This window comes from Notechis scutatus, chromosome 1, assembly GCF_049901735.1.
Source record: "Notechis scutatus isolate UNSWTSFEM ecotype Mainland chromosome 1, rNotScu1.2, whole genome shotgun sequence".
Lineage (NCBI taxonomy): Eukaryota > Metazoa > Chordata > Lepidosauria > Squamata > Elapidae > Notechis > Notechis scutatus.
The window spans coordinates 75,911,894-75,938,747 of record NC_142009.1 but is presented as its reverse complement, the minus strand read 5'-3'; the positions used below and the strand labels follow the sequence as shown (position 1 = coordinate 75,938,747).

The following is a 26,854-nucleotide window of genomic DNA, read 5'->3' as shown; positions in this document are numbered from 1 at the left end:
TCAGAAATCGCGGGTGCTCCCTCACTGGAGGTTTTTAAAACAATCACGTGTCTGAACTAGAATAGGGCCGTGATGGCGAACCTGCCGGCACACGAGAGGCCGCCCGGAAGAGCCCCACTGCGCATGCGTGTGCGCCACCCACCCGACAACTGATTGTCGGGTGCACATGGGGGTCTCAAGCACACACGCAGATGCATGGCGTTTATGGGAGGATTGTGCACGCATGTACACACACGGGGGTCGCATGCGCAGAGACGCGTGGGGGGTCGCACATGCATGCGCAGTGTGTGTGGGGGGCAGCGCACATTGCCTTCTGGGTGCTGGCATGCGCGTGCAATTTTAGGCACGGGAGCCGAAAAAGGTTAGCCACCACTGGTATAGGGCCTCCTGCTTGAGGGGGCTGGACTAGAAGACCTCCAAGGTCCCTTCCTGTTGTAATGACGAGGCAGTCGAGGTGTTTGATCATGATCAACTGATTCATGATTAACTTTATTGGAATCTAGTCTTGCATTTATACACATTTTTAGTTATCCTTCAACATTGGTTAACTTTGGTTTCTGCTTGACTTTCGTTATTGTTCAGCATAGTAACTAACACAATGATCTCTAGTCAAAGTCCAACATATGTTTACTTCCTCTCTCTAATCCTCCTTTAGATGAGTAACTTTGTTTGCCTGAGTTGTATTTGCTTGGAAACATTCTTTTCTCTTGAGGTTTGCCATCCAAGATAAAGACATTCCTGCAATTACAACTCCACACCTTCCAACTGTATTCTATTCTAAATATAACATATATAGTTTTTATATCCGCATTCCAGGAATTTGGGCAGGAAATGACTTGACCATTTATTTATTTTTGCTTTTTCTCCAAATGAAGATTATGACCACTTCATGCTTAAACTACTGGCTTTTCAGAGTGGAATCATATCAGGTGCTTCACAGGCAATTGGTCTGAGCTACAAGAACAAGGCTACTAGATGGCTGCTAAGAAATTTGAATTTTCTGTATCTCTTGGTGGCCATCTAGTGGTTGTTTGTCACAGCTCAGATCTGGTAGTCCTAACAGACATGTCCATCCCTCCCTCCTTTGTAACATTCTTTTGGGACTAAAAAGTGAAATAAAATAAATATCCAATGTAATGGTTTTCAAGATTTCATAGGAATTGTGCTTCTGTTGCTCCTTAGAAGCTTCTTAGGAGACCTATCTGCTCTAAGTTGACTTGTTCTCTCTGGGGTGTTCCTTCTAGGGCATGAAATCTGTTCACACAGTAAAATTATATGGGACATGTCTCAGTAGTAGGGTATGTGCTTAAATGGGAAATATCCCATGTTTTATTCTTTATGTCTCCATTGAGAAGGACCCTGGGTGGAGCCATTGGTAGTTAAGTAAATAATCTGCTTAATAGAGAAATATATGATTTAATTGCTTCTGCTTCCTTCCTGCTGGCAAGGGAATTCTAGGAGGTGACATCCGTGCATCTTTGCCAAGACTGAGAAATACTGATCTAGATGTTTTGGGAAGAGTACACAATTGCAATTCTATCTAAGCAAATAAGTGAGACAATGTCTTTGGATTTGTTGGCAGTGTAGTAAGAATTTATTTTAAATCTGTAAAACAGCATAAACTTATACTTCATGTTTTCAAAAAGGTAGTACATAAACATTTGAGACAATAAGACAAAAACATTTTGCTTCCAATTCAAAAAATACAAACTTTGCTACAGGTAAAAAATTAGAAAAAAATAATTTTTTTTCTGAACTCCTTTCTTGATCTGGTGACATAGAAGATGTACATTCCACCAGATCTAAGGATATAAACAAAACATGGTGTGATTAGGGGTGACAACTAGTGCAAACAATGTTTTGCTTACTTAACCAGACTTTAACATAACATGTGACTTTCTTTTCTTTTTTTTTTGCCAACATTTAAGTTAACATCTTCCATGCTTTTATAACTTGAGAAAAAACAGCATTTCTACCTCATGCATTAATTCTAAAACATTGTCATCATACCATGTCTCTGGGCTGTGCTTCCGTTCACTATTTTTTACAACATTATATTTTTATTGACAGTATTTATGTAACACAGGATTAGGAACACTTGTGAAACTCCAAGAGGAATCCTGCATTTTTAATGTTGAAAATAAAAGGACATCCTTTAGCTTAACCATCTTCCAACAAAAACATTTATAAGGACAAAGCCCACTCTATGGCTTTCTGCCATTGACGATCAAAACCACGTTTACCCTTGAAAACCAGCTATTGATGCTACTTTCTAAGTAGTCCTTTCTATCAAACCAGTGAATCTCTGGTGTATAAGGGGGCGGGTGGAGGGGGGAGAATGAACCATTCTGTAAGGTGGGATCCTCCCACCTGGTCACTTCCCTGAGACAGATTAGGTGAATGCAGCGATCCAAGCAAGACTTTGACAGGTCAGGAGCAAATGCTTGGCATCTCATGGATGAACTTTTCAAAACAGCTCAATGAAACGTAATTGGCCAGCTCTACACGATGCGCCAAGTCAAAACCTAACAAGCCATGGTTTGACTTAATGGAACATGGAAACCCAATCAGAGATTGACTTCCTTCCTGTGCGAAAGGGAAATGGATGACAAATCCTGAAATTAGGGCATTTTAAGCGATACTGTTCTATGAATCAGATTTTGCCAATCTGTTTTGAGACAATTATACCAGTATCTGATTCTAGTACCACTCATTCTAGTGCTACATTGGCTGATCATGACTGACTTATGTGTACTTGATTGGCCCCTCTCTGTTATTACATGATGCTGATCATGACTACATGAGAACTAAACTATATGAGGGTTAAAAAAAAAAAAGCTTTGTAATGTAAATGTGGAGAGTTCATGTAGTCCTCTGTACTTAAATCCTGGTTGCAAGCATCATTCCTTCTTTACTTCCCTCCCCCAAAACCATTTTTGCCCACCAATGAATTTTTTGGGGAAAAAATTATTCTAATTATTCCAGCTTTTGCACTTTCTTCATGCCAAATAGTTTATTGTTAGGGTTATCAACTGATGGTTGACCTCTGCAAATTTATGTATGCTGTAATCACAACAAGGATATCACAGCAATCAGTTCTATTTGTGGTGAGCAAAGCATTTTGAATATCAGATTTTAACACTTGGGGTGATCAAAAGAGGAACAAGAGAGTACGAATAAATGAAACACATAATTAAATTCATTCAGATTTTAGAATGAAAACACAAGTAATTTGTCTAAGTGTTCTCTAGAATTTTGAAGAAGCCATGATAGAATTATTTCACCCTAAATTTCTGTATCACTTCACTATTCTCTTTGATTTTCAATATTGTCAATAAAAATAGAAATTGCTTAAAAAACACCAATAATGAGCCACATTTTATGTTTTTTTTTCAAATTGATTCACTCTCTTAAATGGGAAAAAAACAGATTATGAAATTATTTTAATACTATCTTCTGTTTCTTTTTTCATATATTAATACCACCACTTTCTATTCAGGGTTTTGGAAAGTTAAGAGAAAGCTATAATAAAGCTTCTTTAAGCTGGACCAAAACTTTCTCCTACCAACTATCATCAACTTCACAATCAAACTACAAAAATCCTAAATCGGATTTTTCTGTTCCACACTTTGAACATTATGAGCAAAACTAGAAGTGCAGAATTGCAAGAATGCAATTAATATATATGTCATTTGTTATACATGAAATTTGTAATTTTGGGGTTATGGCAGGTGGGGTGGGGAATATAACTCCTTCCTTCATCATGACTGAAATCAAAATGGCAGCTCTGGGGCTTCTGTTTTTGTGCACTCATCAGTGCTACTGAAGTGCCCTCAAAAACATTAGAAGCCTTTTCAGGATGGTTATGTCTAAGGAAGAGGAAAGAACTAACAAACAAATAAACCTACAAACCACTCTCCACATCTTCATTGGTTCCAAGACTATTCAAGCTTCCTCTATTTACACAATAAATTATGGGGCATCATAATGATGGGATTTTTTACTTCATGAGGAGGCCCTTTTTTATTTTTGTGGTTCCTGACCCACTTTCCCCTGAAGAGGATTTGCAATGGACTTTTGTGTGTAAAGGCCTCAGCATGGAGTGTGGCTTCACATGTTACATTGCAAGTGGAATGGAGAACTTCCAAGCATCCATCACACAAAGAGGACCCCTAGACCGAGACATGCATGGTCCAGGCCTGCTACAGGCAAAACGGCTGTGTTTGTGTACAACTGAATCAGTTGGATTGCAACAGTAACCATAATGCAGTGTCTTTGAATTGCAGTGCATGATGCCCATCTCTCTAAATAGTGGCCATATTAAAAGCAGATGGAAAAAGTCGGAATAGCGCGCATTTCCTCATGCTCTACACATCTAAGTAGCTTGAAAACCAAGTACTCCTTTTCTGTTTTGCTGAAGACATTTAAAAAAATCTACAACACTACAATGGAACTTGACCACTGATCAATTACAGACTACTTAACTACATTACAATGCATTATTTACACTAAGATGATAGGTATGCATACATTACTACATTACATGTGTAATATGAAATATCAATGTCTCCTCTTAAACTCTGTAAATAGCTTATTAGCTACAACCCTACACAAAAATTAGGCACACTTACTGAAATCTATGGTCTTCAGTATACCTGTTTGATGGATCATGGCCTTTCTATTTTTTATTTTTTATTTTACAGTGGGTATTGGCATTTTCTTTATTCTGTTTTCACCTGGCCAGCTCAATTTTTATGCAGAACAGAATAAAACAAGCAACCCCACTGTTCTTTTACCCTAAAAAGAATGGTGTTTTTTTTTTCTCATTCCCAACATCAGACTAAATGAAAGACTGTCAGACAAAATTACATCAACAAAACTTCAGGGTTTTCTGTTTTAATCTTTGAATAGAAAAACCACTGAGCAACTGCATAGTTCACTGACAGGTTATGTCATAATTATATTCCAAGTTAGTTTCAAAAATATTACAGGAAACAAGTTTGTCATGGAACGGAGCGAGCTAAAGAAAGAATGACAAACAATCATTCTCTATACTTAACAGTAAGGATGTCAATTCATCTTTCTCCCTCTTAATGAAAAAGAGAATATAAAATTGTGGTTGTAGGATTTAAGGCTTTTTTAAAAAGCACTAAAAAGTGGCTTTGGTCTTCAAGCCCCTTATTTACCCCTAAATCCTCTGTAATGTTTGTGTAATCCTAAAAAATACACAGAATTTCTTGCTATGTTTGATCACAGTCTATAGGGGAATAGCACGTATATAGGGAAACTCAACAGAACAGAAAATTAACTCTTTTCTCTGAGATTATCAGGAAAGTAATTCTCTGCTGTCCAGTGCTATTGTTTCTCTAAAGCCAATTGACATGTCTTTGTGCCTGAACCATCTACAGAAAGAGGTTTTTTTGGTGATTCAGCTTACAATGCTAAAGTTGCATTGAATTCCACTCATCCCCTTCCCAAATGTTTACATTAATGAAATTATGGAAGAGGTATTTGTCTCTTTAATATTAATGTAAGAATACTAAGTATGCATTTAACAATATAGGAAAGGCAATAGATCACAGGGGAGCTTTATAACATGACAAAATGGCATGGCCAGCTGACCACATACATACATGCATTGTACTTAGGTGGGTAAGTGGATATCATCCCTGAACCAAATATATACAATAACAAGACTTGCCAAACTTGTTGGAACAACGTTTTTCATTTCTGCATGGTTTTGAACCCCATACTTGCAAAATATAGCCTCGGGACATTCAACCAAGAGCCTAAGTGTGTTATTTCATCTGCTGTGGCAAAGTCTTACTCATGTACTTCCTCAATAGCCATCCAACTGCTTGGATAAAGTCACATGAAAAAGATCAAAAGGCGGCAAGAAAAAAAAAGAGGTTCTGTGGTAATAGTAGCTGTGGGATATAGTGTCTGGATATGTTTCCTTGGTGAGATCCAGAGAAACAAAGTACAGACTCATAGAATTAAACATAAAACAACTGATATTGAGTCCAAGTCTATCCAGTCTACTACCATAATTCCTCCCTACACACACACCTGGATAAATTTGAAGGTGGCAATCTTACTTAATGTATTTATTCATTTTCAGGTGATATTCAAGGGAGGAGACTTGTAAAATATCCTCACAAGAGATCTGGAGACATAATTAACATTTTGCATGAATGTTTGCTCTTCCTGGCATTATTAGTTTAAGAAAAGTAATCCCATAACCAAATGAATAATCAAAACAACAAAAAGATGTTTTGTTCATAAGGTCTCTGGACGGTCTGTTTCCTGCCAAACAGATTGGCCCCAAACTCATTCAGGGAATATTAGTTTTGTTCATAGATATATCTGAGTTTGTTACTAATGCTTACTGGAACACATGGAAAATATATAAAGCAGAGCTTTATCTTCATTAAAGAAATAGGCCCAAAGACATCAAATTTCATTTATTTTGCCAGAATAACTTAATCCATCTTTATAAACTATATTCCAAAATCTGTTTCATTAGTGACAAATATTTTGTAGAAGTACCCTATTACAAGTTGTTTTGACTTTATTTTTTAAAATGTTATTCAATTTGGGCAGTCTGGACTAAAACAATAAAACAAAAAACATTATTCTCTCCCCCAATTTGTTTCTGGCATTACTGTACTATACACTGACTTTCCACTGCCCCTAAAATAATGAAGGATTAAAAAAAAAAGATATGGAGAGAAAAATCCACCAGACCTTTAAGGTTTTGCAACACCTCCTGAATGTGTATATCCAAAATCTATTAACCATCTAGGGCAGTAATCACTATTAGGTTTTTTTTTAAATAAAAAACTAATAAAAAATGTATTACTTTGTGTATATACCACATGATAATGTTTTAAGAGGGGGGGAAACTTCAAAGTTTTATTAGCTACATAAATCAGCTGTTTCCTATTCTGATGAAAGGTATCCGAATATAGCTGGGATTTAATAAAAACATCAACAATCATAATTGAGATTTGTATAATGTTTCAAGCATTCAAGGTAACATGCATTGTCTGGTAATGAGAGGCTGCTTTGTTCTAACTGCTCTGTTTTAAGAATTTCTTCCTATGTTGTTTTAGAGCAGGGATGTCAAACTCAATTTCACTGAGGGCCGCATCAGGATTGTTTGACCTGGGGGAGGCGGGGGCATGGTGTGGCCATGGCCAGTTTGACATCACTTGTGTTAGGGGTGCTCTGCCAGTGAAAATGGGCTCCCAAGCTCCTTTTCCGGCTGCAATGGCCTCCTGCAACCCTCTGCAGCCCTCCCGAGCTCCGTTTTCACTGGCAGAGGCACTGTGGACAGTCCTTCACTGTTTCCAGGGTGGCCCCACTGGCGAGATCTAAGCACCCCATGGGCCTGGTCCAGCCCACGGGCTTTGAGTTTGACAACCCTGTTTTACAGCCATCTAAGATTAGATCTCCTCTACAAAACATAAAATATGAACAAGTCAACTGATATTTGAAAGCAGCATGTCATCAGAGAATGGCTGTATGTCATTGTGTGATCATATATATATAGCATCTGCGAAGTTGTTAGTAAAATGGTCCTTGGTTTGGATAAAAAGATGTCTCAACATTTCTCCCACTCTTTGAATCATCGGGGAGAAAGCACAGAAATGGATGATTCATTTATTTCTGAACAAGAATGGAGAATTCTGGTATCTAAGGTTCGCATTTTCATCTGTTTTTTCATTACTGCCAAGAAAAACATAGTGCAAGTGCATATTACATAAAGTTATATAAAAATATATACCAAAACCTAAACGTAAAAATTCTACAGCAGGATTATAAAAATGATTGATAAGTATTCAGATTGCTGGGCATTGATTGAAGAAAAATTAATAATGTTTCAAAATAATTTGGTTGATTGCTTATTAATACCTAGCATAACAAGCCATACCATGCTAAACTGTAATATTCTAGTAATTACTACTAAATCCACCAGTGATTTTGAAGCATTTTTATTATATCTGATCACCATCAATAAGATTGTGGTGTGTGTGTGTGTGTGTGTGCAGGTGCTCACGCATATAAACCAGGAATAGCTTAACCAAGAAACCCATGGTTCATTCAACAAGCTGAAGATGTCTGGATTCACACAACATGTTTAGCTAAGCCAAATAGCTCACATTATGGCTTAGTGCAATGAATGATTTGGGATTCATAAAAGCAGAATGGGTTCCCTGCCTCCAGAAAAGTACTTTGAATATCACCGTTCTTCCTACCAAGTCTAGGTTTATACAAGGATGTTCACAGTGAACAAGGTCCATAATATGTGAAGTTGTTGAGGTAGGCCTGAAGCTGACTCTACTAAATATTAATAATTTTAAAATTCTGGACAAAGATAGGACACATTTTAAGAAAGAAAGAAAAATCAGACCAGTGCTATTTGCTACTTTAAATATCTCATCATATCAATATTTAACAATTATATCACTCAGAGAACCATTTCTGTACTTTACAAGAAAGTACTTCCAGCCCATGTAAGAAAGATTAATTTGAATATTCTTTCCTGCAATAGAAAGCATTTTCTTTAAAAGAGTTTTAAAATTAAAAGGGGGAAAAAATCATTCCAATTTCATTTGCTCTTCCATGTATAAAACTTATCTTCGTCTAGCACTTCTTGATTTATTGGAATCAAGCTGGAAAAAATAGTAAAGATATTGCATAATTATCCTAATATCCTCCCTCTTTTTATATAATCCTTTTCCAAGTACTCATTGCTGCCAAAGCAATTCCCCAGAATATAGGCAGAAGGAATATTTGAATTCCAACTGCCAGCTTTTATATTATGGAAGAATTTTCATTAATTCACATAAAAAGCATTAAAACAGCTGTATGGCACCTAGCCTTCAGAACCTATTGCTGATGTACGCATGATGATCATAAAGTCACAAGTAGATCATATAACAGCCTCCACCTCAAAATGAAGAAACACAGACATAACTTTAGCACATGGACTTAATTAAGACTAAGATTAGGAGCCAAATATGTAGAACTTTGATGATTTGCCTAATTTCTTTGGTTCTGAAAAGCTGATCTAGATGCACTGAAGCACTTCCAACTTTATCACAAGTTGCCACAGCAATACTGCCTCAAATGTCATATGGTGAAGTTTGCCCCATTATTAAAATTTCAAACAAGACGGAGCATTTGATTTGGACTTTAAAAAGTGATTGGGTCCAAATCAGTTAAGTAGAATCATCTTATGCTATAATTTAGGCTGTAACATTCAGGTGCAGATAAGAAAATTATTCTCTACAGAGAATATTCTTTATATACAGTTTATGAAACAGCAGCTCAGGAAAAAGGTTCTATTTAGATCAAATTTTTAATTAATCCTGCTGGCTGAGGAGTGTATGAGGAATATATTATGCTGGGAAGCATCCTTTAGGATTGATTTGCCCACCCGCTGTTTGGAATAGTACAAATTCAGCCACCTCAAGCTTTTTCATACTTGATTTACTGTTTGACAAATTAGGGTGTGCGCTTGTATCTTCATAATGAGAAACAGATCTGAGTAGCATTATTTGAAGGATAATAATGAATATGCTAATACGACCCATGAATTTATTAATTTCCAAATTGGGAAACCAAATCAGTTAATGAAAATGCTGACTTTTCTTTGCTTTAACTGATGATGATGAACAGGGAACTGTAGTTTAATATAAACCAGAAATTGTGCACTGCTCAGCCTGTGCTAATTTCTCACTTCTGCTAGAAAAGGTATTTCAAACCAGCTGAGAGAGAGAAAAGAATTGGATTTTTCCTCCTCGTGCTGCTGGCTTGCAAAAACCCATTACAGAAATTCATTTGGCTGGCTTAAGGAAAAGCTAAATGATTTTACTGCATACTTTAACAAATGTTTAAACACATGTTTAACTTTTAACTTAATACTGTTGAGTAGAGAGCTAAAGCAAATGTAACATTTTCTATTTGATTAAGTGCTGTTCATTTCTGAACATTAAGTATATTCTCAATAACTGCTTTGGCCATAGATCTTGGGAGAAATAATTAAAATTGGCAAGTTTAGAATGAAATAACTGGTTAATTGGTGAAAAGGCTCAGATACTTAGGGATGTATTAACAACTTCCAACTTGTTTCCGGAAAGAAGGATTAGTTATCCTTGATCACATCTTAACTTTGCAAATATAAGATTTGCATCCACAAAGACTAATAGATGTATATAGGAGTACAAGCTGAAGCTCCTTTTGCCAGATGAATCCAAATGGAATAATGACAAGGCAAAGAAGGAAAACGTGAATATAGAATTCATCAAAACGTCAACAATGTGTCATCTTTGTAGAGATATGGATTCTGAGCTTCCTTTGCTTCATATACCCATATATGTATGGATCTTTGGTTTCTTCTAAACACCTGCTCTGTCTAAGAAATATGTGTTTACAATGTGGCACTCAAGGTCAGCGCAAAGTCAACACACACAAATACAGCTTTGTGTTGAAGGCAGAGTTACCAGAACAGATATTCAAAGAGAAAGCTACAATGATCTGGATTAAACATTTGGAAATTTGCAGTACTGTATATATTGCGTTAGAAGTTTAATCCTTACAGTAGAAGGAATGATAATTATGCTATTGAACCCAATCTATTTTTATTCTGCCATGCCCAAATCTTTGGAATCAAAGTGATCTAGGTGTCACTTAATCCAAACATCTGCACAAGGACAGCAGCCTCTACCGTACTGAAACTCCTCCAAGCAATTAGGCCATAAAGGATATAACTATAATCCTCTATGTCAATATATCATAGCCACAGATCAGGATCAAGCAAAACATGCCCAGAACAAATGTGATCCAGAGAAGATTAAAGATGATTAATTTCTGCTATAATCAACAGCATTTGTATACTGTCAATTTCTCTCTTTTTTGCTGTACGAAAACAGAATCAATGCGGTGAAAAGAAAATGAAACTTTAGCGTTCACTTATGTGATTATCTTTAGAGGGCAGATGGTAAACTTTCACACAAGGATAAAGCCAAAATGCACAGGCAGTTCGGTGGTATAAGCACTCTTGAAACAATATAAAAGTTTAAAAGGCATGTAGAACTAAGAAGATAATCACTGAGTTATTTAAATAGGGGTATCCACAGGATAGGTTAAAATAAAGTCAAGAGGGCATCTGGAACGGTGGATTTAAAACCCACTCCTTTTTATGTGTAAAATGCATGTCAAAAAAGAAGTGGGTCACAGAGGCCATCTTGGTTGTTTTAATCTCCCTGCAAAGATCCCTAAATATAACCATCATTATTTTGATTTCAACTATGAGTGTGTTATTTTAAAACTGATCGTTTAGAAAGATTATAAAATCTAGCTGAGATATAAGTAGCAGGAACTCAGTTGCTTGGCAGCTTTGTTGGTCTTACAGTCTGAGGTACCTCCAGACCTGTGTGTAGAGTCACCTGCAAGAGGGAGTGGGAAAAAAGCAAGAATTTAGAACTAAAAATATATGCACAAAGTAGGGAATTATTAGCTATGGCAGGTTTTGCAGGAACATATTGAAATAGAATGTTTTTCTAGGACTTCAGAGCATAAAATAGAGTCGTAACTTTCCCACCATCCACTAAATCATAATACAAGGAGCATAATGTGTGTGTGTGAGTGCAAGGGGTAGCATAAGGCTAGAAGAGAATGTGCAGGTGGGGAAACCTACCCCAGCAACATTGGCTTCCCCAATGACTTTCTTCGGAAAACCAATGGGGAAGGTTACAAATGGTGGTCACATGATTGCAGGGCACTGCAATCAGTCGTAAGTGTGAATCTGTTGCCAAGTGCCCAGATTGTGATCATGTAACCATGGACAACCACAATACTGAGGACCAGTCATAACCATTAAGATGGTTATTAAGATATTTACACATCATTGAAAAGAGGCAATTAAAAAAATAAAGCTAAGAAGAAACAAACAATCCAGAATGCATCATCTCCAGCAACCAACATTCAGATAAGCAGAGATTAACACCACAAAAACAATCAAGCAGAAAATAATACCTTAAGGAATTACCCACAGAGCAAACCATACTCCCATCAACATTGGAAGGCCAAGCCACCATATACAAATAGGGAGCAATCCCCACGCTCACTAGCATTGATGATGTTCCCTAGTTGAGTAATGTCTGCAGTCAGGTTCAGAAAGCAGCCTAGCGCAATTTATTCAACTATTACTTTGAACTGACCTAACACAAGAGAAGAAAAATTTTACCTGGACATTTCGGTTGAGGCTTAATGCAGGCATGAAAACACCCTCCACGTTCTCAAATGCTGGAGGGCCCTGCTGCTGCCCATTTATGTAAAACGTTAAGGAGTGCTTGTTGAGGTCCAGAAGAACCCCAACCGTTGCACCTTTTGAAACACCTCCTTCTGTCCTAAACAACAAGGAGACAAAAATGACATTAGCAACATCAGACTCTGCCATATTTTAATTTTCTTAATGCACGAATCTCTTAGAAAAGTGCAAGAAGCTAAGTAACTCATCACTGGGTCTCTGCTGGGCTTCGGTTTAGGTTTAATTTAGAGTGCATACAGAATTTGTCTCTCTGTGTAGAATCTGTTGAAAACAGTTATGCCTTTTCTCAGGACATGTGATAGCTACACAGTGTAGACATAAGATCCCCAGAAAAGCCGCTTTAAAAAATTGCTAATAAATACTATCGATTTATTTGCCTGGCTCTAACATGGGGTGTCAAACTCAAGGCCTGGGGCCCAGATCCGGCCTGCAGGGGGCTTAGATCTGGCCCACAGAACTGCCCTGGAAATAGCAAAGGACCGGCCCGCAGTGCCTCTGCCAGCAAAAATGGAGCTCATTGTCACTGGCAGAGGGTTGCAGGAGGCTGTCGCAGCCAAAAATGGAGCTTGGGAGCCCATTTTCGCTGGCAGAGTGCTCAGGCCACCACAGGCACCCCAACACGAATGACATTGAGCTAACCACGCCCACCCTAGCCATGCCCCCCTCCCCAAAGTCAAACACAGCCCTGAGGCATCCCTCAATGAATTCCCCGCTCTAGGAAAAAAATTAATCAGGATAAGGGAATGGAAACAATGACTTATAAAAGACACAGTGTTGACTACAGAATTATACACAAGAACGTCAGGAGAAGGGGAAAAGATCATCCCTTGCTACTTACTGACCCTCTCTTTTTCATTGGAAGAAAATTATGTTGAAAGATTACTTTTAACATAAATAATCACAGTTTAGGGAACAATTCAGTTATGTAAGTTTAGTCAAAACATCCAACTGACCAGTGATGGAAAAAAAAAATAGAAAATTAGCTAGCAGCAATCTTTTACACATTGCCTGAAAAGGTTGGCCAGGAGTTTCCTATCCAGATAGGGCAGTTGCAGCCAAATGAAATGCAAATTTATAAGGCTTTTTAAAAATAATATGCTTGCAGTGTCCCGGGTCATGTGATCAACATCTGTGATCTTTTGACAAAGCAAGTCATTGGGGAAGCCAGATTCATTTAACAACAGTGTTATTAAGTTAACAATTGAAGTGATTCACTTAACAAATGTGGCAAGAAAGGTCATAAAATGAGGTAAAATTCACTTAACAAACATCTCACTTAGCAACATAAATTTTGGGCTCAGTTGTGGTCATATATCGAGGACTACTAATAATCTCTAAAATGGTTTACAAATGAATCATAGTAGGTTGAAAGCAAGGATCTACAATACTGAGGAGAAATAGGGCGTTGGTGCTTACCTGACACGCCCGTTCTCCTTGAGCTGCGAAGAGCATCCAGTAGTGGGAGGTGCTTCAGTCTCTGCTTATCTAGGCTGGGCTTAATTTGCGGAACGCTCCTCCTCCTCCACGGGACTCCTCCCCAGCGTTCCCCAGTTTTGGCGAAGATGAGAGAAACAAACACCCTCGCCCTTAACACTGTAAAAATTCATTGGCCGAAACAGGATCCCACCAGACAGAAGAGGGTGGGGCTGGATGCTCTTCGCAGCTCAAGGAGAACGGGCATGTCAGGTAAGCACCAACGTCCTTTCTCCCACGAGCTGCTCAGAGCATCCAGTAGTGGAACATACCAAAGCTTGGCCTGTCCTATGGGAGGGACTCCGTCTGTCTTGGGATCCCCTCCTGGTCCCTGTGGACCCATTGCAGAACCCTTCTGCCAAAGGAGGCCTCGGCTGATGCAAACACATCTATTTTATAATGCCTAATGAAAGGCGATGGAGAGGCCCAGGTTGCGGCACGACAGATGTCAGTGATTGGTGCCTGCGTGGCCCATGCTGCCGACGTTGCGGCGCTCCTTGTTGAATGAGCTGTTATGCCCCCGGGCACCTGAAGTGCTTGAGTCTGATACGTTTTCGCTATTGCGGCCCGTAGCAATGGCCTATTGTGGAGGATGAGACCTTGCATCCCTGGTTGTTGGGCTGAAAAGACACAAATAAAGCCTCCGTTTTTCCAAAAGAGGCTATGTGGTGAATATATATTCATAACACTCACCTCACATCCAGCCGATGCTACTGTCGTTCCAGCCCTTGGGATGGCCTGGGACAAAAATTAGGAAGTATCAGTTCTTGTGCCCTGTGAAAGGCTGAATTAACTTTGGGTATGAACGTAGGATTGGGACGAAGGACGACCCTGTCGGAATGGAAGACGCCTGATCGACAAGGCTGCCACTTCTGAAATACGACGAGTGGAAGTGATCGCTACAAGAAAAACTACTTTGTACATCAAAAATTGGAGACTTGACGATTGCAAGGGCTCGAAAGGGCAGTTAGTGAGTGCAAGAAGGACCTTGTTAAGGTCCCAAGTGGGATAACGGTGAACCATTGGCGGGCGTAAGCTTGTGGCTCCTTGAAGGAAACACTGTATGCATGGATGATGGGAAAGGAGACCTTCATAAGTGATGACTGATGCCAAGGCCACCACTTGTCTTTTCAACATATTAGGTGATAATCCCTTGTCAAGCCCCTCTTGTAAGAACTCTAGGATCTGCGCCACAGATGGAGAAATGGGATCAATTTGAGACTTGGTACACCATTTGTAGAAACTGGACCATGTGGCATTGTAGATGTGAGTTGTTGAGGGGCGTCCGGCAGCTTGGATAGTGGCAATAACTCTGTTGGAAAACTTTTCGCTCTTCAGACGACTCCACTCAACCTCCAGACGGTCAGGTGCAATCATTGAGGGTCCAGATGTTGAAGGGGTCCTTGGGTTAACAAGATCCTGTCTGGCGGAATTCTCCATGGTGGTGATACAGATAGACTGCGGAGGTCTGCAAACCATGACCGTCTGGGCCAGTAGGGAGCTACTAGAAGCAGTTCTGGATGACCTTGGGGATCAGTGGAAGGGGCGGAAATGCGTACAGAAGCCCCAGGGGCCAACGGCAACAGAGCACATTGAAATTCTCTGCTCCTTGTGAGGGGTACCTGGAAAGAAATCTCGGGAGCTGAGGGTTGAGGGGGGAAGCGAACATGTCTACTACTGGCTGCCCAAATGTCCTGACCATCTCTTGAAAGAGGGTCGGATGGAGGCGCCGCTCCGATGGATCGATTGTGGCCCTGCTTAGCTAATCTGCCTGTGTATTCAACAGTCCTGAAATGTGTTCTGCTCTGATGGAAATCAGGTTGCTCTCTGCCCAACGACACAAACACTCCGCTTCTCACATGAGGTGTTTCGACTGAGTGCCCCCCTGTTTGTTATTGTGAGCTTTCGCGGTTACGTTGTCGGTCAATATTAATATGTGTTGGTTGTGTACCTGTGGAAGGAAGCTGCAGAGAGCCAGGTGTACTGCTCGAAGCTCCAGCCAGTTTATGCTGCGCGATCGTTCTATGGAGGACCAGCAGCCTTGGGCTGTGAGCGATTGAAAGTGAGCTCCCCATCCAATCAGGCTGGCATCGGTGGTGATGGTAAGTCTGTGGGGCTCTTTGAATAGGCAACCTTTGTTTATGGCTGGTCTGGTCCACCAGAGAAGAGATATGAGGACCTGTGATGGAACTTTGACCTTGTATTTGGAGTTGCTTCGGCCGGATCGCTGGTACGGGAGGAGGAACCACTGGAGGGATCTAGTGTGGAGCCAGGCCCAAGGAATAATAGATATACATAAGACCTGGCCAAGAATGGACAGGGTGCCCTGAAATTAAATCCCCCGTATTTTCTTTTAAAAATAATAATAATATGGATATCTGCTTCAAAATTGAGTCGTATCTCAACAATTCATTTATTATTGTGATGAAGTTGCCAGTATTATTATATTGGTGTGATTAATATTATCAGAGCGTATGTGCAAATATATATCAAATTTGGATGTCCCAATCAGCCAAATTGAGAACGCCTAGCAGGCCAAATAATCACTCACAGGCCTTCAACAGCTTCCCTGCACAGGCGGACGCTGGCCTAGGTGCTCGCTGTTGTGCCGCTGGATAGGGAGAACTGTGAGGGTTGAGCCAACAACACGAATTAACAAAAACCTCGAATATGTTGAAAACGAGGTTGTAATGATTCCTCGGGGTATTTTGTGGGAAAAAACCCCTGCAATCTGGAATAAGGATTATCTCACAGAGTCTACTGAATTAGCACTCAACGCGGCCACGCGGTCCCTTGACAGTAAAAAACAAAACCCAAAATGGCGACCAGACGTTATTTGTGGCGCGCGCGCCAGCAGCAATCTCCCGCCAAGAAAAAGAGATAAGTCCCAACAGTCTTCCCTTAGGGCTAAACCGGCGGGAAGGGGCGAAATAACGAGGCGATTACACCTCCACCCCTAAACGGCGTTCTTGGGGGAAAGGAGAAACAGCGATACGACTCAGAAAGGAACGAGAGAAAAAAAGCCTCACCGTTTAAATAATAAAGCGGCTCGACGATCGTAATGGCAAGGGTAGGGCTAGCGGTTAGGGGGAGCGAAATGCGCGCGAAGCCTGCCTGCACTTAGGAGCGCTTCCTGGTAATGCGATCCCCAACGGCCAGATGGCAAGGGCAGCGTCGGTAAGAAAAGAACAATTGACTATCTGTCAAACCTTAAAGAGAATTCTCCTATTTCGGCCAAGGAGTAACGAGAAGCACTGCCTATCTCTCACAAGGCTGAGCCAAAACTGGGGAACGCTGGGGAGGAGTCCCACGGAGGAGGAGGAGCATTCCACAAATTAAACCCAGCCTAGATAAGCAGAGACTGAAGCACCTCCCACTACTGGATGCTCTGAGCAGCTCATGGGAGAAACTATCTTACAACTTACATTGTTGCTGTAAGTTTTCCAATTAGGTAAGGAAACACTTTCATTGGGTATTTTTATTCAACAGTCATGCTTATTTCTTAATTCCTCATTTCTTCCGTTTAGTTAAATGATCATTAAGCCCTCCCTAATATAATGATGAACAGTTCACTGTTGCTTCACTGAATTATATTTTAAAACAATTCTGAATAAATTTGAGAAAATTACATACAGTAGTATAGTACAGATTCATGGCCACATCTGGATTCAGGTCTATACATAGAAGCCATACAAGTGACTAAAGTCAATTGTCATTTGTTGTCCTAAGATCACCTAACTAACCTGTTCGGGAGGGGAAGAGTTGGAGGAGGTTGCAGTATATATTCTGTTTTAAATTCTTGGAAACAAAGCAGAAGCCAACAAGGAAATGAATGAATAATTCGACATGAAGAAATTAAAAATAGCAGACAGACTCAGAAGCAGGCCAGCCAACTTCATTTCGGATATTATATTTTTTTAAAAAAAAGAATAGTATGGAAAGAGAGATTTCATAAAGCTAACGTTTTGATTCATTTAGCAAACTCCATTTAAATGCCTTTTTGCTATTTTGCCTCTTCAATCTTTTGCATTATAAGTGAGAGGAGAAAACCAGTGGTGGGATTCAAAAAACTTTATTACCGGTTCTGTGGGTGTGGCTTGGTGGGTGTGGCGTGGCTTGTGGGCGTGGCCTGGTGGGCATGGCAGGGGAAGGATACTGCAAAATCCCCATTCCCTCCCCACCCCAATAACCAGCTTTCCAGCTCCGTTCTCCTGTGCAGGGCAACAAAAAGAAGACCCAGCCAATCAGCTGGGACTCGGGTGGCAGAGAATAGATGGAGGCGGGGCCAGTCAAGGGTGGTATTGACCGGTTCTCTGAACTACTCAAAATTTCCACTACTCCAGAACTGGTCAGAACCTGATGAATACCAACTCTGGGGAAGACCAAGAATCTGTTAAATGCCACATCATATTTGATCCATAAGTATAATGCTGACAAAAGTCATAACAGTTGTGTTTGGTAGCACAGATTTATGAGCTACGTTGGCAAGAATTGGGATACATGATAAATTTTCTGAAATGATGGGGTGGCGGGACATTCCCTGCACAGCTTTTGAAGAACAAGAAGGAAACCTGCTTTAAGGCAGAAAGCAGCGTCTTGAATGCTTACCGATTAGTGTGGGAGTTGCAATGCATGAACCAACTGCGATTGTTATCAACATACATCGCCCAGGCTTTGTCATCCTTCCCCAGCATCATGTCCTTGACCACGTTGATTCTAGCAACCCCAAAGGCCGGATCCGGATGGTTATCGTAACGGTCCACATGCAGCTCCCAATAGTGGACTCCCTTTGAGAAAGCTGCAGTGCCCAGAACTACACGATCATCATAGCTACTGCAGGTAGCAGTCTGGTTGTCATTTGAAAGGACTATGTCTCTATGGGCTGAACAGGGATCAAATGTAAACCAAGCCACTATTAAAAAAACAAAAACAAAAACAAGAAGAGGGGGAGTATACAGATTAGAACAGTGCAATAACTAACTGAATCGTGATGAGCAGTAGCTCTGTATTAATAAATGAAATTCATTCATGATTCACGATACAGTTCTTTGAAATCTAGGAACCCCTATAGCCTTAATCAACTTTTTTAAGTGTTGAGATTATTACCAGATAGCCAATACCATAATATGAAAAAAAAGGATAACATGCATGGTCAAGTGGTTCAAAAATTTAGGAATTTTGAATGAGTAATATCATTTACAGATTATCATCAGCTGCACGATCTTATTAAAAACTTGATGTCAAAGTTCTACATGCTCTCTCTTTAAAATTTGAAGAAATAAAAGTGCTATTTGTCATTATTCTTCTGTAGATTTTCTTACAAGACTTCAATTTGTATCAGTAAACCAAATTTTCCCAATGGGGTTTCCTCCAAATTTGTGGAACTTCAAATCCCATGATCCTCCTAGCCATTCTGTCTCCTGGCCGGAGTTTATAACAGTCAACGTCTAAGAGACTATAGAATTTCATGTTTGGAAAAGATCCACTATATTTTATGAGGGAAGCCTGACTCTTTTTAGCAATATCTACATATCTAATGAAAAAATGTATTATGGATGCAGCAGTTAATATTTTAGTGTGATTCTCATCAAACCAAGATATGCAAAAAAGGTGGCCCCAGCCTGGTTGAAAACTGCAGACCAATCTCACTGTGTTGTGTCACGTGCAAAGTCATGGAATCAATCATTAACCAATTCATCACTCTCCACTTAGAGTCAAACAACCTACTCTCCAAAAAACAATTTGGTTTCAGGAAAAAATTGTCCTGCAATCTACAACTCCTACACTGCAAAAACATATGGACTACTCTACTTGACTATAGGGTAAAGCTATAGACGCAATTTACATAGACTTCTGCAAAGCCTTCGATTCAGTGGTACATGACAAACTACTGTTAAAACTAAATTCTTACGGCATTTCCGGATTCCTCCATAAGTGGATTACTGCATTCCTGTCAAACAGACAACAAATAGTAAAAATAGGGAGCACGATATCAAACCCTGCTCCAGTTAACAGCGGTATCCCCCAAGGCAGTGTTCTAGGACCCACACTCTTTATACTCTATATAAATGACTTTTGTGATCAACTGCGTCCTCTTTGTGGATGATGTAAAACTATTCAACACCACTGACAATGCTACTAACCTTCAAAGCGACCTTGATTATGTGTCTGAATAGTCAAACATCTGGCAACGACAAATCTCGACCAACAAATGCTCTGTCCTACACATTGGTAAAAAAAATCAGTACACCAAATACAAACTAGGTGGATATGACCTCGTTGATGATCCTCACTCTGTCAAGGACCTTGGAGTTCTCATATCAAATGACCTAAGCGCCAGAGCTCACTGTAACAGCATTGCCAAAAAGGCATTAAGAGTTGTAAATCTAATCTTATGAAACTTCTCCTCCAGAAATATAGAATCGCTAACTAAAGCATACAAAACTTTTGCCAGACCAATTTACTCCTACTAAGAATCTAGACGTAAATCATTTTTTTATCAAATTGGCACATTGGTTTTAAATATACTTCTTTATTTGTGGGTAGGTTTGTTACAAAAATCTACTATTCTCTGTAGTTTCTTCCTCAAAAAAGTAGAATTACTTCTGTAAGGAAGTAGTTTCTTCCTTAGAGAAAGGATCTTGGAGAACAAATGTTTTTTCCCCCTCCTAATCTAATCTAGCAATGTTAAAGTAAGAAAGAAAAGAAGAGAGAGAAATGTTTTATGATTCATAAAGGTTAGGTATCATTAATCAATATTAATTTTAAGTTTAATTATATGAAACTTAAGCTTAAATTCACATGCATATTTTATAAGACATTATGGAAAATAATTTCCTTGCAGTGAGTTGAAAGGTAATTAAATTCTACAATTCCTCACTGGAATAAAATGGAGGTAGGAACTGCAGATACACTGAAGCTCAATGAAGATCATTATTATCAGTCATATTAATTAACTTTTAAAACATCTGCAGTTCTTATAGAATGCCTGCCTGCCTATCTATCTATCTATCTATCTATCTATCTATCTATCTATCTATCTATCTATCATCTATCTATCTATTGTCTTCTGTTTGTCTATATATCATCATCATCCATCAACCTATTCAGAATCCATCAGAAAACCTAGCATATTCTGACATGTTTTCAAGACTTGACAGATTCTGCCACAGAAAGTGCCAAAATCACTTGTGCATTATGATATATACATTATCCCAAAATGAACCAAGCTTGTTCAGATGGAACTGGATTGTATCTGAAAGGGGGATTCTCCCCAAAGTTATCGGAAAAGGAATTGCTTTTGATCCTGAAAAATGTTGGAAACCAACACAATCTGGAAAATCCAGTATAGTCTCATTGTATAGAGTGTTCAAGAAAAAAACATGATGAAGAGAGTTGCTGTTAAATGATTCAGATATTTATTATTCTCTCTTAATTTCAGAAGCCTGATCTAGAAACTCAAAGGTACTTTTGTTGTAAATATAGTTTTCTTAAAGTTTAGCTGATTCCAAACATAAAAGAAATTTTAGGAAGGGAAAGTATTTATTTTTTCAAAGACTCACCATCAGAAGTTTGTAAAACAACCGTCTTGCTATAAGGGCCTACCCCAGATGAATTAAAGGCTTTCACTCTTGCATTGTAGGTACTGTTGAAATGAAGACCATCAATTGTACACAAGGTTTCCTTGCCCACATATACTTCCTAAACAACAAAAAAGATACAAAGGTCCATTAAAAGACCTTCAATTGCTTTTAGACAATTATCACTGTGAGATACAGTAACATGAACACCAGTTAAGAAGAAATGATACGAAGAAGTTATGCATAATTAGAAAAACCATGAAGAGTATGATTTCTTTTTTTAAAAAAAAGCAATTATTTTCTAAGAAGAGAGATTTATTGGTGTCTGGCTGGATCCAGTAAGGGCTGTCAAAGTATAGGCATTTGGGGGGGAAATGAAAAGGCTTCAACAGCATGCACAAAAACCATAGCAGTTGCATTGGACAAGACCTACAAAGGGCTCCTTTAGTGTAGGATCCTCCATTTCTCCCTTCTCATCTTGTTCAGAATTCTTCTACAAAAGGAAGAAGCATTGGGTTCCCATTTCTAATACTAAACCTGTCCATCATAGGACAAACACATCAGCATTTACCTAAGAAAGCCAAACATAAACATATGAGGAACAAAAACTCACTCGAAACTGGCCACCATCTCCATCATCGAGCTCCAAGATGTATCCCTCCACTGGATTGTGACTAAAGGGTGGCATACGCCAGGCAAGTGTCACACTGTTGTTCCGAGTGCAACACTTCTCCAGCTGCAGGAGTGGCACTGGGGGTACTGAAAGAGGAACTGAGCACAGATTAGTGCAACTCTGCCCTTACCTTTCGGGCTGGGCATATAGTGAGCCACACAACGTTCACCTCACAAGAAAATCATAATTGACCCTCTTAGACCCCCCACAACTTGCAGCCTGAGTTCTGAAATGGCAATTCTGACACCTGCAATCCAGTCATGACTACCTCATATTCCCCTTAAACTAATATGGAAAGAGCCGAGCAATCAAACATTGAAAAAAGTCACCATCATGCTATCTTGCAAACGTCATCTGGGCATAGGATGACTCAGCTAGCTCAGTTTTTTTCTTGACAACTTTAAGGGGTGTGGATTTCAGTTCACTGAGGAATTCTGGGAGATGACATCCACACATCTAAAAATGGTCAAGGTTGAGAAACACTGAGCTAGCTATGCAATTGTTTACGTTCAGTCTTGTTCTTTAAGTAGCCTACCTGTCAGTGTTTTTAATGGGCCTGTGAACGGGAGCTGTATTTCTTGAGAAGCTGCTCTGCAATGCAGCCCAATGCAATTTGCTTAGTCGGGATGCAGAAGCAATATGGCCGGCACTCTGTGCCATTTCAAAACTTTGTACAGCAGTTGCAGTACTCAGAAGAGGCTTCCTATACTCTCCTCAATGTTTGCTATGGGTGAGAGCCTTTGTTTGGTCATTTGCAACATCCATGGAGGAACTGCTGTGAGGGAAAGCTTCTTTCTGCAAAAGTTCCATTGCTTGGTTGCATTTTTAAAGCTTCTTGAAAATGGCAAAGGTGCAATGAACTGCTAAAGACTTGAAATATCTTATTTCATCCCATGGGCCTGCGGTGTCAGGTAATCTCTCTATGAACTCATATTAAAATTCTTCTCCCTGTGCACTACATTGTAATGAATTTCCCTTTTCCTGTATCACGTTCCCTGCAGTAGCTATTAAGTTTTTAAAAAGTGAAAGGAAAAAAAGAACAGTAAGAACATTTAACATCATTTTTAGTAAATCGTTTTTACACCGCAAGCACATTAATTTCCAAGGCTTCTAACTGTTGTAAAATGAATTGCTGTTCCATATGATCTATGTCACATAGTAATGTTAGAATAGGAGTGAATGATGGTTCTTAGATCATAAGGCCTGTTCTTGAGCACACATGCAAATGGCTTTTCTTCAATTTTGTCCTTTTAATTTTATTTTAAGCTGAAACCACTATATATTATTAGCATGCTTTATTTCCTACTTTTCCTATTCACCTACATTTCTCAGTGCCGAAGCAATTTTAGTCTGTCTCTTTATTATATACCTGTTCCTTTGTTAATATTCTTGGAACCTTCTGCAAAGCTATGCATGGATATTCAATTAATGGATGTATATTTTAATTGCACAGTTGTCCATAGTCGTGCAGAGCAGAAAGCATATTTTGAAAACATCAAGCAAATTTTTTCAGGTTACTGACATTTTAAGAGCCAGGTCTGGGAATTCAGGAAATGTGCTGGTTTCCTGCTGGCTTCCCAGCTGCAACCAGACCCACAAAAGTAAAAATGGGCAGCAAAACTGCCAGTCCACTTCTAGTGGTTAACATTATTTTAACTTTGATCCAACTTATCAACTGTCTATTCAGAAAACTCCTGTACAACTAAAATACAAAAGATAGAAAAACATCACAGTTCAGAAAATGGGCTCTTATATCACAAGTAGCAGTTTGGAGAGTCTACATCCATCAGTTCAAAACTGCTTGGTCCTTGGCAAAAGATTTGGGGATTTGTTACCCCAAACACCTAGAATCATTGGTTTGTCTACACCTATCACGCTGCCTAATAACATGAGTAAGCATGATGGTCTTCGTATGTAATTAAGTTTGTATTTACTGCTGTATTTGATAAGTTTTCCTTTGTAGTAAAGCTTTAGAGTTTGAGAAAATTATAAGTTAGCATTTTTTTTTTACTTTTAAAAAGTATATTCATTCCTAATTGAAGCTTTCTATCTGGAAATAGAAAGGTATCAAACATTAATTAAGATATCCAGCATTGATGAGATTGTCTTCTGCTTTTTAGAATCATGGAAAGAGAAATGGAAATTATTCAACCCTTAAAAAGTGACTTTCATCTGGAGAATTGAGCCCTAGCTCTTGGTCTAAATCAGAAGTCTCCAAACTTGGCAACTTTAAGACTTGTGGACTTCAACTCCCAGAATTCCTCAGCCAGCTGGGAGTTGAAGTCCACATGTCTTAAAGTTGGAGGACCCCTGGTCTAAATGACTCTCCCTTTCACAGCCATTCTTTGCAATCCCATACAAAAGGGAAGGAAAATCAGCCTACAAAAGCTCACCCCTACATTTCATCTGAATGAAGTCCAGCTGATGGATTGACTGCAGCAACGGTTCACTATCCAATGTCAGATCGAATTCAGCAGATACTTTGGGTTCCAGGGCTCCTTTGACCCACTGCTCCTGAGATACTTGAACACGTTTGATTAATGCATCTGAAATCTGAAAAAGAACACTTTTTGCAGACTAGACAAAGCTATTGAAGAACCATTTCGTCTATTGGAAGGCAAGGATTTGTGATCCCAATCACTCAAGGAATGACACACACACACACACACACCCCGATGCAGGTGAGTCCATTTTTGGAGATTTAGGACTAAAGACTTTTAAATCAAGTAGCAAGTATTTTCAGCTAGCTTCTGAAGGTGGAATGCATAGCGAACACTAATATATCACTAAAACTATTCAATTTCAAATGAGGCTTACAAAAATCCACCTTTCTCCATGTTACCATCTTCATCACTGAATTGGATGGAATAAGCCATATAAAAATATATGAGGGGCGGGTATGACAGCATTTATGAGTTCCAAACTAGAATCCTTCCTAAGAGTTTGCTCATTTATCCCTAAGACAAATGACAATTTACCTGTAAGAAACCAGAAGGATCATTTTCTTTGATGACTTCTAGACAATATTCCATAAGTCCTGTTGACTGTCGCAGTTTCAGAGTGCAGTGGTTTATCTGGTCCCATACAACCTAGGGAGGAAAAATGCCTGTTGATCTCTCCAGCATTCACTGAACTGAGGAAATATTTTCGGAAACACTAGCAGAAGGGAGAAGAATTTGGTGGAATGATATTTGCTTGGACAAATATATTGATATCTTCTTTTTCAACAACCCCAACTATAGGCTCTACATAGGTTCTGATATTAGGAAGGTGAAATGGCACATATGGCAAGTTCAATTTGCAGATGGAAATTTTTAAAAAGCTTCAAAGTCTATTTATATTTATGGCTGAGTTATTTGAATTCCAGAGGTGTGTGACTTATGGCTTCATGTGTATAGATTAGATACGGCAAATTGGGACCTAGGACTACAAAGGACTTTTTGCATGCTCTTGTATCCTTTTTTTCTCATAAAATTCAGTAATGATGCTGAATAATTAAGATAAAGCTTTAGAACTACGCATTCAAGAGCACGGATTTTAAAAATAATCAGGTTCCTCTGTCTGGCAGGTATGAATAAAGTTTTCATTCACCTTTAGCTTGTGCTCACGCTCTTTGGTAACTTTTGTGAGCAGTTTGGCCTTCTGGCGAGTCAAAGCATCAACTAAAGCATCACACTGAGCAACCAGACAAGCTTCATAGTCCAAGCCATTTTCCTAAAAAATAGAATAGAATAGAATTCTTTATTGGCCAAGTGTGATTGGATACACAAGGAACTTGTCTTTGATGCATATGCTCTCGGTGTAGATAAAAAGAAAAGATACATTCATCAAGAATCATAAGGTACAACACTTAAAGACTGTCATAGGGTACAATAATCAATCAAATCATACTAGGAGACAATCAATATACATTGTAAGCATACAAGCAACAAAGTTACAGTCGTAAAGTCATATATTTTGAGGAGATGGGTAATAGGAACAATGAGAAGATTAATAGTAATAGTAATGCAGACTTTGTAAACAGTTGGACAGTGTTGAGGGAATTATTTGTTTAGCAGAGTGGTGGCGTTCGGGAAAAACGGGAAAAAAAAGAAGTACTATAGGATATTTACCTTCACAGTCATATTCTGAGAACACCAGAACTCGTGTGCAATCAACAGTTATTTTTCTGCTTTTTAGAAAAAACACTTTGGAATCATACAGGTTATTTTTAATAACTAGTTAGTGCCCTGAAAACAGTTTCCTATCACTATAAAATGTATACTACTAAGAGGGTGATTCTGACAGGAAATAAAATATCCTTTCCTAACTTGGCACTATGACATTTTTAACATCCTCCAAGCTCTTATATTAGAGGCAATGTTTGTATAAACTCTTGGATGTTATTAATCAGGATTCCTTCCTTCCTTCCTTTCTTCCATCCACCCACCCATCAGTGGTGGGATTCAATTTTTTTTACTACCAGTTCTGTGGGCATGGCTTGGTGTGTGTGGCAGGGGAAGGATACTGTAAAATCTCCAGTCAGAGGTGGCATTTTCCGGTTCTCCAAACTACTCAAAATTTCCGCTACCGGTTCTCTAGAACTGGTCAGAACCTGCTGAATACCACCTCTGCCACTCATCCATCCATCCTCACATTTCTGAACTGCTCATCTCCCTCATTTTCCTCTGCAAATCCTTCTCCTGATATGTTGACATTGAGAAACTCAGCTATTGGAATCACATCCATGATAATGCAGAAATCCTGTTCATTTCAATGGAACCAATACAGGATATTGTGGATTTTTGG

At 39.1% G+C, this 26,854-nt stretch overlaps 1 protein-coding gene across 3 annotated transcripts in view; it reads right to left on the bottom strand.

Annotated features, from left to right (window-relative positions):
* Positions 1–1,896: 1,896 nt before the first annotated feature.
* Positions 1,897–26,854, bottom strand: part of TRIM67 (tripartite motif containing 67) — a 42,216-nt gene continuing 17,258 nt past the window's right edge. Inside the window, exons 3-10 of one of the 3 annotated variants that reach the window (XM_087968117.1) lie at positions 25,658–25,780; positions 25,045–25,155; positions 24,466–24,619; positions 22,007–22,164; positions 21,376–21,514; positions 18,422–18,725; positions 12,257–12,419; positions 1,897–11,456 (exon numbers count right to left, since the gene is read on the bottom strand). In XM_087968117.1, the coding sequence (XP_087824243.1) occupies positions 11,391–11,456; positions 12,257–12,419; positions 18,422–18,725; positions 21,376–21,514; positions 22,007–22,164; positions 24,466–24,619; positions 25,045–25,155; positions 25,658–25,780 (1,218 nt within the window). In that variant the 3' untranslated portion in view covers positions 1,897–11,390. Of the gene's footprint in view, positions 11,457–12,256; positions 12,420–18,421; positions 18,726–21,375; positions 21,515–22,006; positions 22,165–24,459; positions 24,620–25,044; positions 25,156–25,657; positions 25,781–26,854 lie in introns of all 3 variants that reach the window. The other 2 variants (XM_087968107.1, XM_087968112.1) reach the window with 2 other exon arrangements.